Here is a 15,109-nt window from a genome sequence, read left to right as displayed (position 1 = left end):
CGACGCACTACTCGGCCGAGTTAGCCCTATTCGACCGAGTATACTAGACTCAGAAAACCATGGTATTACACTTGTCTTCCGGGACGTCCATCTTGCGGGGGCGTGTTAGTCATTAAAATATCTTGTGTTTATATTTTGTCAATATTCGTTCCTTGCTCGTCACTTGATGTATCTTTGTCCTTAGGTTGTTATCTTTCCTATTTCTATAGTTTAGTTTTAGGTAATTGCTTCTATATGCACTCCTATAAATATAGTACAATTATTGATCAATAGAATAATCACATTCAAACAATTCTTCTCAATTCTAACAAAACGGGTAATATTCGGCTTAAACTTAGGACGTGTCAAATACGACCACATGGTGGTAATAAAGACAAAACTTTTGGCATTTCCTAGGCAACAAGTGGGGTGATTAAAGTATGTATTTGATCCGTCTCACGTCTTAAACTTAAGACGGATAGTGCCCGTCTTAAATGAGAATTTGTGTTATATAAGTATATAAGATAAAGTTGTTTTTAATTTTGAGAAAGCATAATTATTCATTTATTTGACCAGGCGTTTGGAGTTTGTAATTTTACTTAAATTTTTTTGAGTCAAATCTGATTACAATTTTAACATCAAATCGAGCCAGGTTTAGAATGAGGCAAGTCATGTCGCGTTAGGTTGGGTTTTAAATCGGGTTACAGATCGAGCCGAGTTGATTTAGGTTCATCCAACTTTTGGGTTCTATTGAGTCAAATCCCCGGTCGAGTCAGCTTCTGCCAACTCTATATGAAAGGGGGGAGTATGTTTTTTTTTTTTTGAAAACACCCCAACACGGGATTACGCAACTCGATTTCTCCTCTCTAACAACGCCCAAACACCTGTGATAAACCTCTCCACCTCGCAAATCTCCATCTCCTTCACCACATCCTCCACCCACTCTCTCACCCGCTCATACCTCATAGTCGATCTAAACTCCAACCCCAACCCAGTCAAATCCCATTCGTCCCCGAAAGAGAGAGAGAGTATTAGCTAAAAGAAAATACAAATTCTCATTTATGATAAACACTTTTGATCATAAATTTATAATCTTTCTCAAATTACAAGTGAGAGAGAGGAATTATAAGAGGTAACAAACAAGACTTATAAATGTTGATTGTAAATTGTATGGTAGACCATGACAATTGACAACCTCCACGTCCCCACATAGAAAGATGAAAAGGTGAAGTAACTCCCAACTACTTGAGTTAAAGGTATTTAGTAGTTTGACTATCTATCTAATCAAATGAAAAAGTAGAAAAAACATGGCTAAGCAAAACCCACAAAATGAGTCATAAATCAGGGAAAATACAAGAGCATCCCATCATTTTTATCCTACTACTATCAACTAGTGGATTTCTACATCTCTCCTTAAAGGAGTTGAAACACGAGGGACTTGCAAATCTAAATACTAATAAGTACATACTACCTCCATTCAACTCCACTCTACCTATTTCATTTTTGAACACTATTCACGAGTGAGTATTCAATTTTAATTTTCTCTCGATACGTAAGTGAAAATATATTCATGTGGGATCTTATTTGATTCGTCTTTACGAGTACATTAAAAATATTTAACTTTTATATTTTTTGCAAATACGTAGCTAACGATATTTAGCGCGTAAAACACGCGTTGGCAAACGTGAAAAAAGAAAGTGGTAGAGTGGAGTCGAATGGAGGAAGTATCAAGTAGTACTCCTATTTATATTTGTTTTCTGACCTGGTTTATGAGATTTAGCAGTTAATAATTACTTATATTAAATGAAAAAAAAGGTAAAGTCAGACAAGTAAAGCAACGGTAACTATGGGTTTTGGCAGTTAGTTGACGCCTGAAGGGTAACCTGGGAATTTTCAAAAAAACCAACGGAAACTTCACATTGGAAGTGCAGTGTCACTTGCTTATAAAGCTTTACTATTTGCAAATTAAAAAGTTGGGAACTTCTACAAATCACTCTCTTTTTTTGAGTACGCTCTTAAATTCTTCCAACAATTCTACGGAGTACTTTATTTTCTTCTTCACTTGTTTTTATTTCAACCAATAGTGTCACACATTTTTCATCTTTCTTTGACTTTAATTAAAAATATTTGATGCATTTATTTGTGTAGTTTCTCTTGATTATTAATTGATTTAGAAAATAAGTAAGAAAGAAATGGAGGGTGTAAAACATGAGGAGATAAGTCATCCAGCAATGGATCAACTTCAAGGTTTGGAGTATTGCATTGATTCCAATCCTTGTTGGGGTAAATTATATTTCTCTATCTTTGTCATTTTTCAATTACTAGATAGTCTCCATATAATATAATTATTGGTGGTTTGGTTGTAACAGGGGAAGCAGTTGCAATGGGATTCCAGCATTACATATTGTCATTAGGAACTGCTGTTATGATTCCAACATTCCTTGTTCCTTTAATGGGTGGAAGTGATGTGAGTTTCATTTTTTCAAGTTTGTCAAATAAAGAGTGTTAGTTAAACTTCTGGTTTCTTTGTATAAATAACTCCCTCCGTCTCAATTATTTGTTTACTTTTGATTAGAATATACCTCATGAAGAATATAAAAGGTAAATAAATGACAAAGGAGCGTAGAGTTATGTATGCAACATTGCAACTTATCAAGTACTACATTTGAAGCTGAAATATTAGAAGCCCTAATCTGAAAATAATGCTGCAATTTACAATTGAAAACATGTCTGAATCACAACTGAGAAAAAAAAAAGTGCGGAATATACAGATTCTTGTTTCCAGTGATTAAAAAATGGCCATTTTATATGACATATATATTTTTTCGGTTCAAATTATTTATTTACGTATCTATTTAGGAATATTTGTAGTGTGTAAAAGTAAAACTAGAATTTCCTTAGTGAAGACTGAAGAGAATATTGATTGGGCATTTGGGCCTACCAATTTTGTTGCTGGTGATTCTATCGTCTTCACAGTGTGATAAAGCAAGAGTAGTGCATATGGAGGCATTTAGAATTGTAGCTAACGCATTATAATTGTACTGGTATAAACCAGGGGGATAAAGCAAGAGTAGTGCAAACACTGCTATTTGTACAAGGGATAAATACACTACTACAAACGCTTTTCGGTACGCGATTACCAACAGTGATAGGAGGCTCATATGCTTATATGGTCCCTATCATATCCATCATCAACGACTCATCTTTCACTACACTTGATCCTTCTCAGGTGCCTCTTTAATCTTCATTTCTTCCATGTACAATTTATAAACAAAAACACCCACCACTTGTCTCATCCATCCCCTTTTTGTTTTTGTAAAGGAACTAGCTTTATCTGTTTCAAGGAGTAAGATTCAGTGTGAAATATACCAACTTGACTCACCATGAATATTCATTCATTCCTCCAACTTTTTATGTACTCCATACAAAAACTTAGTGCAATAATACTCTTTTCTTACATTTTTTTTTTTTTAAATGTTGCTTAAAACAGAATGGTTTCAAGGAATTTCAGTTATTATGCCCATATCTTCATTACTAGTAGGCTACTCTGGCCGACCAGCTAGTCTTACTATAGACGGGTCAAATAGCTTGAAAGTGATGACATTTTTGGCCCCCACCACCCCACTTGTTGCTTGTCCTATTAGGAATGTGGTATTGTATTCTCTTTTTGGGTAATGTGAATAGGATATAGGCCCTACTAAAGTTATGGTATCCTGAAAAGGCACTTTTGAAAAAGTTGAGTCCAATGGATGGCTAAGACTTTATCATCATAGCTTAGTCACTACTATAGGGAAGAGTAGCAACAATATGATTCATACCTGATTATGTATTGTTTTTAACAGAAATTTAATAGCACAATGAGAGCAGTTCAAGGGGCTCTAATTGTTGCATCAAGTGTGCAAATCATCCTCGGATACAGCCAACTCTGGGCTATTTCTTCAAGGTTCAAACATCCGTCTGCTAATCACTATTTTTCTCAGTTCCCTTCTCTTTATATTCCTCATCATATCGACTACATTTGTGGCGCTATGGAATAATGGACATTTTATCAAAGAATAAGTGAATATATATGATATGATTACTTGGCCAAAACTCAAAATGGAACTATATAATGAGATGTAGGTAGTGTTATCCTCCGTGTTAATATGAAGTGAGACTGTTGGACTTATTTCACCTCGACACGACAAATTTACAGCCACATAATAATATGAGGTGGAAGTGTACTAACAGTATCATGTCCGAGTGTCGAGCACATAATAATAAACTGAGCATGATTGCATAATTTGTAAGAAATAATTACCCTGAAATGCTGAAAATGTTCATGGACTGTATGACAGGTTTTTCAGTCCAATGGGAATGGTTCCAGTGATATCGCTAGTGGGTTTTGGCCTGCTTGATAGAGGATTCCCTGTGGTGAGTGTGATACTAATATACATGTTATCCCTTTACTCTCTTTTGAGTTCTAATCCTTGGTATTTTTTTTGCTTGTTATTCTGATTCACAGGTGGGACGATGTGTCGAAATTGGTGTCCCTATGCTCATCCTCTTCGTTGTCTTCTCTCAGGTACACTCTTGCAAATAATCTTAAGCACTATATTAGGAGCCAAAATTTCTTTCATAGAGTAACAGTGGCTTCCAAGACGTTACGTGTAAGATGGTCTGACATAAAAAGATTAGGAGCTTCAAGATGTATATTAACGTGCTTTTTTCTTGTTGTTGGCTAGTATCTGAAACATTTTCAGATAAAGACATTGCCAATGCTCGAGAGATTTGCTCTTCTATTCTCCATAGCAGTGATATGGGCATATGCACACCTTCTGACAGCCAGTGGAGCGTACAAACACCGTCCTGAGATAACTCAAATGAATTGTCGAACTGACAGAGCCAACCTTATTTCTACTGCACCATGGTAAGGCGACCACAGAATCATAGTTTACCCACTGTTCAAAGTGACTAAGACTTGAAACTAGTAATGTGATTCTAAAACTTGTAATGCTATAATTTGAGTTCCATTTCTAACATTTGCTTCAATTTATACTCCCTGCAGGATAAAGATCCCATACCCTTTACAATGGGGTGCTCCTTCTTTCGATGCTAGTCATGCTTTCGGAATGATGGCTGCTGTTTTTGTCTCCCTAATTGAGGTATCACATTTACTTCCATATTAAGCAAGTCTATTAAAGAGCATAACCTAAATCAGACTTCTTAATCACAAAATATCTTTGATTTCTGCCGTTTACTAGTCAACAGGAGCTTTCAAAGCAGCAGCTCGACTAGCAAGCGCAACTCCACCTCCTCCTCATGTTCTGAGTCGTGGAATCGGTTGGCAGGTCTGTAATACTTTTTTTATTAACATTTTATCTATGCTCATTGGAGTAGCATTACTGAGAGTCTGAAACTATTGATGGTGTTGACAGGGTATTGGGATCTTACTCAGTGGACTCTTTGGGACACTAAGTGGTTCTGCTGTGTCAATGTCGGTATTTACATACATGTCGTGGTTTTCCTACTGCTACAATATTCGCTTTACTGAACCTAACTTAATTATTTGTTTGATCTATAACAGAGAAAATGTCGGCCTTCTTGGGAGCACTCGTGTAGGAAGTCGTAGAGTTATCCAAATCTCTGCGGGTTTTATGATCTTTTTCTCCATGTTAGGTAAATGCCTAACTACTTTTTCAACCCTCTCTGCGTCAAATTCTGAGCCGATTTGTCGGGTCACGGTTCTGTAAACATTGACCCCGGGTCCTGGAATGACTTCGCAGGTTTTTACCCAAAAGTTGGATAAAATAGTGCAAAATATATATCTAAGAAAATAAAACTAATAGGAGTATATATCAAATTATGGTAATTTATATAATGTCCATTCCAAAACCGATTCGCCGACTGTTTGACATGCCCACTTCATACTGGCTAAGTGGCTATTAACAGTCACTGACTGATGTACTTGCAGGAAAATTCGGGGCTTTGTTTGCTTCGATACCCTTTACTATCTTTGCAGCTGTGTACTGTGTTTTCTTCGGCCTTGTGGGTGAGCATCTATCTATCTATTTCTGATACTATGAGTTCATTCTTTGTTTTCTAGTTTGTCTGATTTGTCGATGTTACTTAATTCCAGGTTCAGTCGGGTTATCATTCTTGCAGTTCACGAATATGAACTCAATGAGGAATCTCTTCATAACTGGTGTTGCCATGTTCCTTGGTCTGTCCATCCCTAATTATTTTCGGGAGTACTCTACAACTGCTCGACATGGGCCTTCTCACACTAGGGCTGGATGGGTGAGAATATTACTACTGAGGAACCAAATACGTCTTTACTATGTTACGTCCACAGTTATAATTACAGTTATTAGCAGAAATTGAGTTTGGTGATGTCTGTATATTGCAGTTTAATGATTTCCTAAACACCATCTTCTCGTCTTCACCGGCGGTGGCTTTAATAGTGGCGGTTCTACTCGACAACACCCTTGACTATAAGGACAGTGCCAAAGACAGAGGGATGCCATGGTGGGTAAAATTCCGAACGTTCAAAGGAGATAGCAGAAATGAAGAATTCTACACCCTCCCCTTCAACCTCAACAGGTTTTTCCCTCCATCATGATAAGGGACGGTGTATTGTTGAAGATGATCACAATACTGGTGATGTAGAGGGAGGATGGAAATAAGATGACATCAATGAGTGAAATCCAATTCTGCTCTTTGGACTTAAACCCTCAACTCAAATGATCTATGTATTTCTTCAACTCGTTATTTCGGGTCTATTTATTTATTTAATAATATTCATTCATTCTATCTATACTGTGTGCTACAAGCTAAGGGGCTTTCATGAAGCAGAAAAGGAACAAAAAAAAAAAAAAAAAGACGAAAACACAAATCAATAATGAAACTCAACCGATCCACAATGGTTGTAATTCGCCAAGATTAGTTGTAAAAGTCTAAATGACCAAGCAACATGAAGAATTGACGCCCTTGCAGTTAAAACATATTAAGACTCGCAATGATTTGAATTATCATTCAGTAAATGAACTCAGCTGCATTTACAACGAATTTTGTGGTTGGTCATTTTGAGATTTTGAATTATGACAGATCAAAACTGTGCTACCAAAGATACAAAAAACTTGTTCACGCATGGTACGTTACTTACAGAGAAACAAAGACACCCCACACGCTCCAGCAAGGACTGCTCTCTAAAGGGACTGATGGGTCTGAAAGCTAGCGAGTCCTGCACATGCATTCAGGACTTCTGGGTAGCCGATAAATGCTTTGCCCATAACGCCTCACATGAACCCTTTGTCCTTCTTTAATCATTTTAATTACTCTCTCCTGGAATCTGTTCCATGGCAATGTTCCATTTTCAGACAAGATTGCGGAAAGCCTTTTCTTGTTTGGACGCAATGTAGGGGCATAGCCTCCACCAAAATATGTACGAAATCCCAACACTTGGGAAGATAACTGGCTTCCAGAGTCGGTCATTGCAAATACATCAGCTGTTGCACATGCTATAAAATCCAGTGCAGCTAGCTGCCAGAAACAATAATGAACCATCAATTGCCATGTAAAAGAATAATTCAGCATTGCTAGAATAAGAAATTAGTCCTAATGTGACCTAGGTTACTCAGAGTCAGGTAAGGGTGTCAGAAAAGGGTACTAGAATGAGAATACGGGTGCAGTGACACATCCTTAAATCAATAGTAATTAGGAGTATAAATTTAAATTTTTAGAATTTTTTATGTGATTGAGAAATGTTTGGTGAAGGCGGCTTAAAATTTAAAATCATTAGTGTCTTCATAAAAGTGTACTAGAATGAGAATACAGTACTCGAGCTCCTCTACTTATACTACATTGGCCTACAAATTCGGCGTCCAAGTGGCAAGGGTGTGGGTATAAAGAGACAACATATAATCATGAACAGCTTACCTGAGACGAGTAATTTTTAAAAGGTTCAAGTTCATTGGATGATAGAAGATCTTCCTTGGTTACTAAATTGGGATAAAGGCTGGTGAATGGTTTCATCCGTAACTTCCCACCATATAGGTGAGAGCTAGCAAGATATATGTACGTTTCACGATTTAAGCCAAGCCCAGCAAGGAGAAGACCAGTTTCCTCTGGGGTTAAGGGACATCTTCCAGTGATTCTTAACTCCTCTGGAGAGACAGGCCTAAAGACACCATAAAATTTACAGATATATCAAATTTACTAGCAGCGTATTTCAAGACACACAGGACATATATATATATGAAGAGCAAGTCTGATAACGTACTTTGCACTCTTAAGTCGTTGGAGGAGTAATGGGAAATGAGCTTCTCGATAAGCTTGGAGTTCTCTTCTCTCACTCTCCCCGCCACCAAATTCACAAAGAGAATACGCCACCATATCCACTTCAAATCTCAAGTGTAGAGCAAGATATTTGGATGAAATTTTATTTTCATCTCGCCTTTTTGAATCTACCTCTGGCATAAAGTCTCCAAGCAATTCCTTGTCCAGCATATTTCGAGAGGGATCAAATTTCCGTATTCGTTTGACTAATACTGAACCAACTTTTTGAATTTTCGGCACAAACTTCAAAGAATGAAAGTTGCATTTGCATCTCAATTTCTGCAATAAAGTGACATAGTATGTCAAAATGGAGTTCTGATCATTTGACGAGAAGTATCGATAGAGAGCACCATTGATCAGCAACCAAAAGGGAGCAGATCAAATGCAAGAGGCCAGCGTAGCAGACATAAAGAGTTCCCATCTGCCAGTACAAAATATTTTCGGGACCTTCTGAAGTCACTAATTGACTCCTTGGAATTTAATGATTTGTAACTTCTCCTTTCTCTATAACTACCTAAAAAGCAACTAGCCCTTATTTTCAAAATTGTTTTTACTTCACTCTTCCTCGATCAAGTTCAAGTTCATCGCATATTTTTACACTAAGCATCTTTTAAATTTAACGGAAATGTTGAGATCATTATATGATGTTTTTCACTGAAACTTCTAGGAAAAAACATAACAGGCTCTTTACCTGAAGGTGCGGAGGTAATGGATCGAAACCAAGACGGTTTCCGTATCCAAGAAGATGAACAACACCATTTCGCAAAAGGGGAGGAAGTACAACGTTGGAATAATCGATTGGTTTTGCCTCCTTCTCAAGATGTGCATCAGTGATCTGAAAAGCGTGTAAGCATGATCAAACAAATAAGTGAAATGATGGAAAAATGTTGACGAGGTCTACATCAATAATGAAAAGTTGCACTGAGGAAGCAACTCACTAGACTACCAATTGCTTCCAGGTCTAATGACTTAAATTGGGAGGGCAGTTCCTTGACAATGGCTATTTCATTCGTCAACGAGTTGATGAAATGCTCCACCTGATAAATGTCGCCAAACTGGCTGCAGCATTGATTATTAGTTCATGAGCATGTCAAAATAAGCCTATAGGCATCTGTAAATACTGGTCTTTGTAAAGCAGTGTTCTGTTCTAGTATCTTGGTAAATTGAGAAAGTGGACAAAAGTAATAATAGAATAATGGTAGTACGCAAGTTGTGCACAACCCTCAATATTGCAATGGGAATATCAAAGGCCATGATGCAGTGTCTACACTCTACAAATGCCTAACACTGGCATAATCTAAATCTGCAAAGAGCCTTGTATGAGACGGTCTCACACGTGGGACAAACCCATATCCTTGTGTATTCTTCGTTTAATTATAGGGTTAATGGGTTGGTCTCACATGCAAGACCGTCTCATATAATAAGTTGCTGTCATAAAGCAGAGTCTGAAGGTTGAATGCATAATGCGACAAACAATGTCCATATCAGTATATTCCACATTTCAACACCTTGGATCCTTCCAGACACTGCTGTAGAGAAACCTCGGGACAACTAGAGTTGCATTAAGCATGGATGCCACAGCAACAGCATTGCAGACCTGTAGACATCAACAGTTATTTGTCAGGTTCCTTGATTTTCAAAAGAATCTGAACATGCAGACAATTCTGATTTTTGTTTTGATCAACTGTTGAGCCACCCATCTGAAACTGTAGTTCAAGCAAATGAAGTTCAGAACTTGAGATAACAAGCCGTAGGAATAATGTTTCATCTCAACTTCCATTATGATCTTGCGTAACGGGTCAAACTTAATAGCGTGCGACTTAAATTGCATGTCTTTAGCAAAAACCCACTTGAGAAAAATGGGGATGGGTAGCACTTCATAAGAATCTAAAAGTCTTTCCATGGCACATTGTTCAGCAAATAAACTGAGCATAAGTGACCAAACTGTGAAGTTCAAGCGAAAGGTTTTGTAACCCAAACACATGGTTTGATTCAGAAAGCCTTTCTAATAGGAACTTGCAAGTGATGCTAACGTGCCTCCTCAGACTCTTACCCTTTGTTTTGGAGGGAAAAGGGGGGGAGGGAAAGGAAGGGGAACCATTCCCTTGCTACGATAGCAAAATGGGTTGGAGAGAAAAGGAGGGATCCATTTTCCCTTTTTACGAGGTAATAAAATCCCTTCAACATGAAGGCTCGGAGGGAAAACACCAAGGCCTTGTTTGGATAGAAGGATTTGGAAGGAAAGGAAGGGGAGGGATTTGGAAGGAGGCAATATCCATTGTTTGGATAGCAAAATAGGGGTGGAGGGATTTGGAGGGGAAGGATAATGGATCCCTTCATTTCCTTCCTCCAAGCCAAAATGTTTCCCTTCCAACATAGGCAAGACTTGGAGGGAAAACTCCACCTCTCCATTCTCCCTCCCCTTCCCTTCTCTCCCTTTCCCTCCACTTTTGCTATCCAAACACACCCTTAAGCGCCGTTCTCCCTCCCTCATCCTCCCTTTCCCACCTAGAAGTGAATGCACGCACTGTTAATATGACGTTCTGACTTTTGCTTGATTTCGGTAATTCTTGACGCTTCAAACAGATTTTTAGTGTCAACGGTTACACACATTCTTTACAAGCTAGACATAAGTCTATTTAGTTTACCAAGGCTATATATTCAGAACAACAAGCTCATCTTTCAAAAGCAGTCAGAAGGCATAGATAGTTCAAAGGCTATGCCACATGTGAAGGCAGCTAGCTAGAGGATATCTATCATTTATTTTGCCAAAGAATTGACAACAGATGGTCAAGTAGAGTGCAGATAACCCGGGGCTCGTGAAGATGATTATCTTCTTTGCTTCTAGATTCTGTTAAAGAAGGAAAAAAGATTGAGAAAGTGAGATCCATGAAGCCCTTACCGCAACTCGTTGTTGATTGAGACCACCATTAGCACTAACGAGGATGTAACCGTTGCTCTTTTTAGGAATTCCTGTAACAATAGAAGGAAAAAGAGGAATCGGTTTAGGAATAAAAAATGCATAAGAATTTCAATTATTGTTCAGATCAACTGATCAAGTGCAAATTACTTAATTTTAACATACTACCTAGCTTTGAGTAACTATATTATTGAAAGGTGTTGCTAATCTTAATTCTTAATTGTTCACTTTAAATGGAAAGTGCAAAACAAGTAATCTAGAGTAGAAACATGCAATCACCTGGATCTTTTAAAGTTTGCTTGTCAGCACAGGGTTTCCACTTTGCTGCTCGTGAGGATGGTTCATTCCACACATTATTTGAAGCTAGTTCAAACTCTTTCTGGTATAAGCAATATGGTTTTTATTAACATACTTCAACTAGAAATATACACAGAAGAACACAAAAAGGAATGTAAGCAATGTAAACAGTAATAGTTTTAGTATAGGCAACCTCAGCAAGAGAAGCAGAAGCCAAATTGAGAAGACGGCTATACATCAACGCTGAAGAACTTCCAATATTGGCAGGAACCCCTCCATCACCCTTTCATGATGAACAGATAAAAAATCACAGTAAGTCCATCAACAGCTTCCCAGGGAAAAATGTAAAGGTGTTTCCAAATGACTAACAAAGAAAATTCCAACTAAATAAACAGCAACCAGATTACTGAATTCATAATGTAGAACCAAAGAATAGTGAGTCTTTAGCTCCGTTGCAAATGCAGCTAGGACCGAAACTGACAATATTCGTTTTAAGAGAATCCTCCTTAGCTTAACCAGATATTCAATCCCTAATCACTTTACAACGCTAATCCATAATTGCCATTGATGAATGAAATCAGAAATAAATTTTCCAATTTAATACCTTGTTCGTATTTGTTTCTAAGACTGAAATTTTGCGGAAAGTCAAGGAATCAAAATCAGCAAACATGATGGAATCCAACCAAAAGAAGAACCCGAGCAACGCAATAGTAAAACAAATAGACCTTAAATTCCTGTTAACCCAATTCTGCCTCTTGCCACCATAAACACCCTTACAAGCACTATGCTTATTGTTACTCCTCAAACTACCCAACAATATATTTTTGCTGAAATGGTAAACTTTTTCTGACATTCCCCTTCTTCTAGAAGGATCATTATTAGCAGCAATACTCTCTAAATACTTAATTTGACACTCTCTCATCCCGAATATAAAATCAATATTCGCTGGATGAGGTCCCGGTGTCTTTGGAGATCCCATTCTCCCCATCAAAATTCAACTAATCCTTACAAACTCTTAAAACCCAACTTTTGCTTCACAGCAAATTCATAGTTGGGTTTTTATCCTCTCCCCTTTTATTCCTTTTTCTTTCTAAAATGGCGAAGTTTACAAACTAATTCTTTACCAATTCAGCAGTAAGGTGTTCATATTTAATGTTGGTTGGATAAAATAACAAAAAGAATCAGTCAAATTAGACGAAGCAAAAGCATCAAGCTTAACATATTGCCTTTGAATTTCAATTTGTAGATTACAAATACACATCAAAGTGAGCAAACAAAGCTATAATTCAAAGTGAAGTTAACCAAGTAGGTAGCATGACAATGATATTTATGTGAGTAAAAATTAAGCAATATAGTATGCATTTAAGTTAAATACACATGTCATGAATTCAGATTAATTCAAATATTTACATAAAATAGTGAATGCAGAAATTAATTAATTTGGTAATAAGCTTAACAATCACCATCACAGAAAGATTTTGTTACTCACCAAACTCCAACCATTGTTGTTGATCAAGGTTAATTGGACGGATTCCACAGTCCATTTCGATATTAATCGCGGCGAATGCGACGCGAGAGAGAAAATTAGAAGAAGCAAGCCCTAAAATTTGATCAATTTTGAAATCTCGTTACGAAATCGGTAGCCAAAAATTAGGGTTAGATGATTAAGAAATTTGATGAAAAACTAAAAAATGACAAGTTCGGTAGTTGGGGTGGGGCCTACCAAACAAATCCAAGAATTTGGCGGGAACGCAAGAAAATGTGGTCGGAATTTGTGTGCAAGGAAAGAGTCCTTTATCTGCCTTTGGGTTTCCATTTTTACGGTAACAAAAAAATTTAAAAATTTATTTTATTTATCATTTTTGTATAGATGAACTTTCTGATTTGTTGGTAAGTTAGATTAGAATCATGAGATTGTATCCATGTTATCCAAATTTGAAACTCACTTAAATAACAGAATTCGTGATTTGTTGGTCTCAGATACAAAATATGAATACAAGGACAACGAATGTGAAGCAAAAATAATGATTTATGTTGAAAAATAACTAGGAATAAAGCAACGAAAGATCCCGATCAATTATAAAAGTATGAAATTTAAGCATTTCATCAAAAGTCTTTTGATTTTTATTCAAATTAGAGGTATAGGGTTTACTTTCTTAACTCTCCAACGGCATGTATTCCCTCCAATCCGCTATTTTATTCTCCTTTGATGTGGGCATAAGGATTACACAAATTCTCATTGAAGACATGACATATTCGTCACTCTTGAGTGACGGATACCATTTTATCTCACAAAGTGTCCACTTTTTCTCTCTCTGCAACACTATTCATGTGGTCCCCTTTCTCCACTAACCCATTTTGTTATCATTTTATCTCACAAAATATCTGCCACAAATGGTAACCCGTCACAAGGGAGACCAATTGTAAGGATTAAGGGTAGGAGTATTGTAGCACCCTCATACACCAATGTGCCTTACCAAGATCACCCTAGCACATGGAGATGCTACCATCTCGGTTACCCGAGGTAAAGTAATCAAATGAGACCATAAAGAAACATACTTTAAGTTGTAAAGTTTAATGTGCGTACATCTTAAACCAAAACTGGAAATATAAAATACAACCGTCTCACTGACATCCAAAACTGAAATAAAATGTCATATACTATCAGCGGAAGACTAAAAGACTCGGACTAGTGATGACTCCATCCCCAGCTAGATCCCGCACATACTCCATAGAAATATCTGCTAATCAACTGCTCACAATCCCCGAATGGATCACCACGGTTTTCAAAACATTTAAACGGGGTCAGTTACTGAATAATCAAGATAAGCAAGCAACAACATTGAAGAGTTAGGAACGATAAACACCTAAGAGGGGGAGGGGTGAATTAGGTGTACCTTTTAAAAATTGTATCCTTAACTTAGTTAATTGATTAACTAAAGTAAAGAATATTGAAGTACTAGACTTGAGAAATTTAATTGAATGTAAGTTCACAAGAAGGTACAGCAGTTTTATGTCACAATATAGGTGACTCTGACACAGAACTTGACTAGGTACAAGCGAGAAATAGCAAGGTGAAAGAACGTAAAAGTAAATGAACAAACAAATGACATTTTTTAAAAATTGGTTCAGCCTCTACTCCGAGGCCTACGCCCAACCGTTATTTTATTGCTTATTTAGAAATTTACTCAAACTTACTAAACCCCTTAAAATAAAAATAACTCGCCAACCTACACCGGTTGCACTCAAACTTAAAGCTACTCCGCTTCAAGAGTTTATGGGTTCTATCTCAAGGTGTTACAGAATCTTGAATCTCAAGAGTTCACTAAATGAACATGGAAATCACAATTAAGATCTAACACGAGAATAATGGAACAAACTCATTATGTCACAGTACAGCGAACTAATACTTGGAGGTTTACAGCTTTTTCGAAAACAAATGAAGACTTTAAAATCTGAAAAACGTTTTGTAAACACTTGAAAAACAAAGCTTTAAATGCACAAATGATTTGCAATGTTTTACAATAAATGCTTTGGAAAGTTTTAAGAAATAAATGAGACTAAGACACTCCATTTATAGTGGATTTGATCTCAAGT

At 37.0% G+C, this 15,109-nt stretch overlaps 2 protein-coding genes across 3 annotated transcripts; one reads left to right on the top strand and one right to left on the bottom strand.

The window, feature by feature from the left end:
* The first annotated feature begins 1,932 nt into the window (after positions 1–1,932).
* LOC141642927 (nucleobase-ascorbate transporter 2) lies at positions 1,933–6,773 on the top strand. 2 transcript variants are annotated; one of them, XM_074451926.1, is made up of 14 exons: positions 1,933–2,262; positions 2,349–2,446; positions 3,035–3,208; positions 3,822–3,922; positions 4,317–4,392; positions 4,484–4,543; positions 4,704–4,888; positions 5,027–5,123; positions 5,223–5,309; positions 5,397–5,455; positions 5,546–5,637; positions 5,933–6,010; positions 6,098–6,258; positions 6,368–6,773. In XM_074451926.1, the coding sequence occupies exons 1-14, from the start codon at positions 2,172–2,174 to the stop codon at positions 6,578–6,580; spliced, it is 1,572 nt and encodes a 523-aa protein (XP_074308027.1). In that variant the 5' UTR covers positions 1,933–2,171; the 3' UTR covers positions 6,581–6,773. The 2 variants fall into 2 exon arrangements, with proteins under 2 accessions (XP_074308027.1, XP_074308028.1); XM_074451927.1 differs by lacking the exon at positions 3,035–3,208.
* Positions 6,774–6,968: 195 nt separating this feature from the next.
* Positions 6,969–12,783, bottom strand: LOC141642926 (O-fucosyltransferase 8). The gene is made up of 10 exons (XM_074451925.1): positions 12,117–12,783; positions 11,706–11,795; positions 11,495–11,594; positions 11,198–11,268; positions 9,804–9,892; positions 9,234–9,354; positions 8,987–9,130; positions 8,240–8,574; positions 7,897–8,137; positions 6,969–7,500 (listed from the first exon to the last, which is right to left on the bottom strand). Exons 1-10 carry the CDS (start codon positions 12,498–12,500, stop codon positions 7,192–7,194), a joined length of 1,884 nt encoding a protein of 627 aa, XP_074308026.1. The 5' UTR covers positions 12,501–12,783; the 3' UTR covers positions 6,969–7,191.
* Between the last annotated feature and the right edge of the window lie 2,326 nt (positions 12,784–15,109).

This window comes from Silene latifolia, chromosome 2 (assembly GCF_048544455.1).
Source record: "Silene latifolia isolate original U9 population chromosome 2, ASM4854445v1, whole genome shotgun sequence".
NCBI lineage: Eukaryota > Viridiplantae > Streptophyta > Magnoliopsida > Caryophyllales > Caryophyllaceae > Silene > Silene latifolia.
Note: the sequence above shows the minus strand (reverse complement) of the source record. Positions and strands in the feature narration are given on the sequence as shown.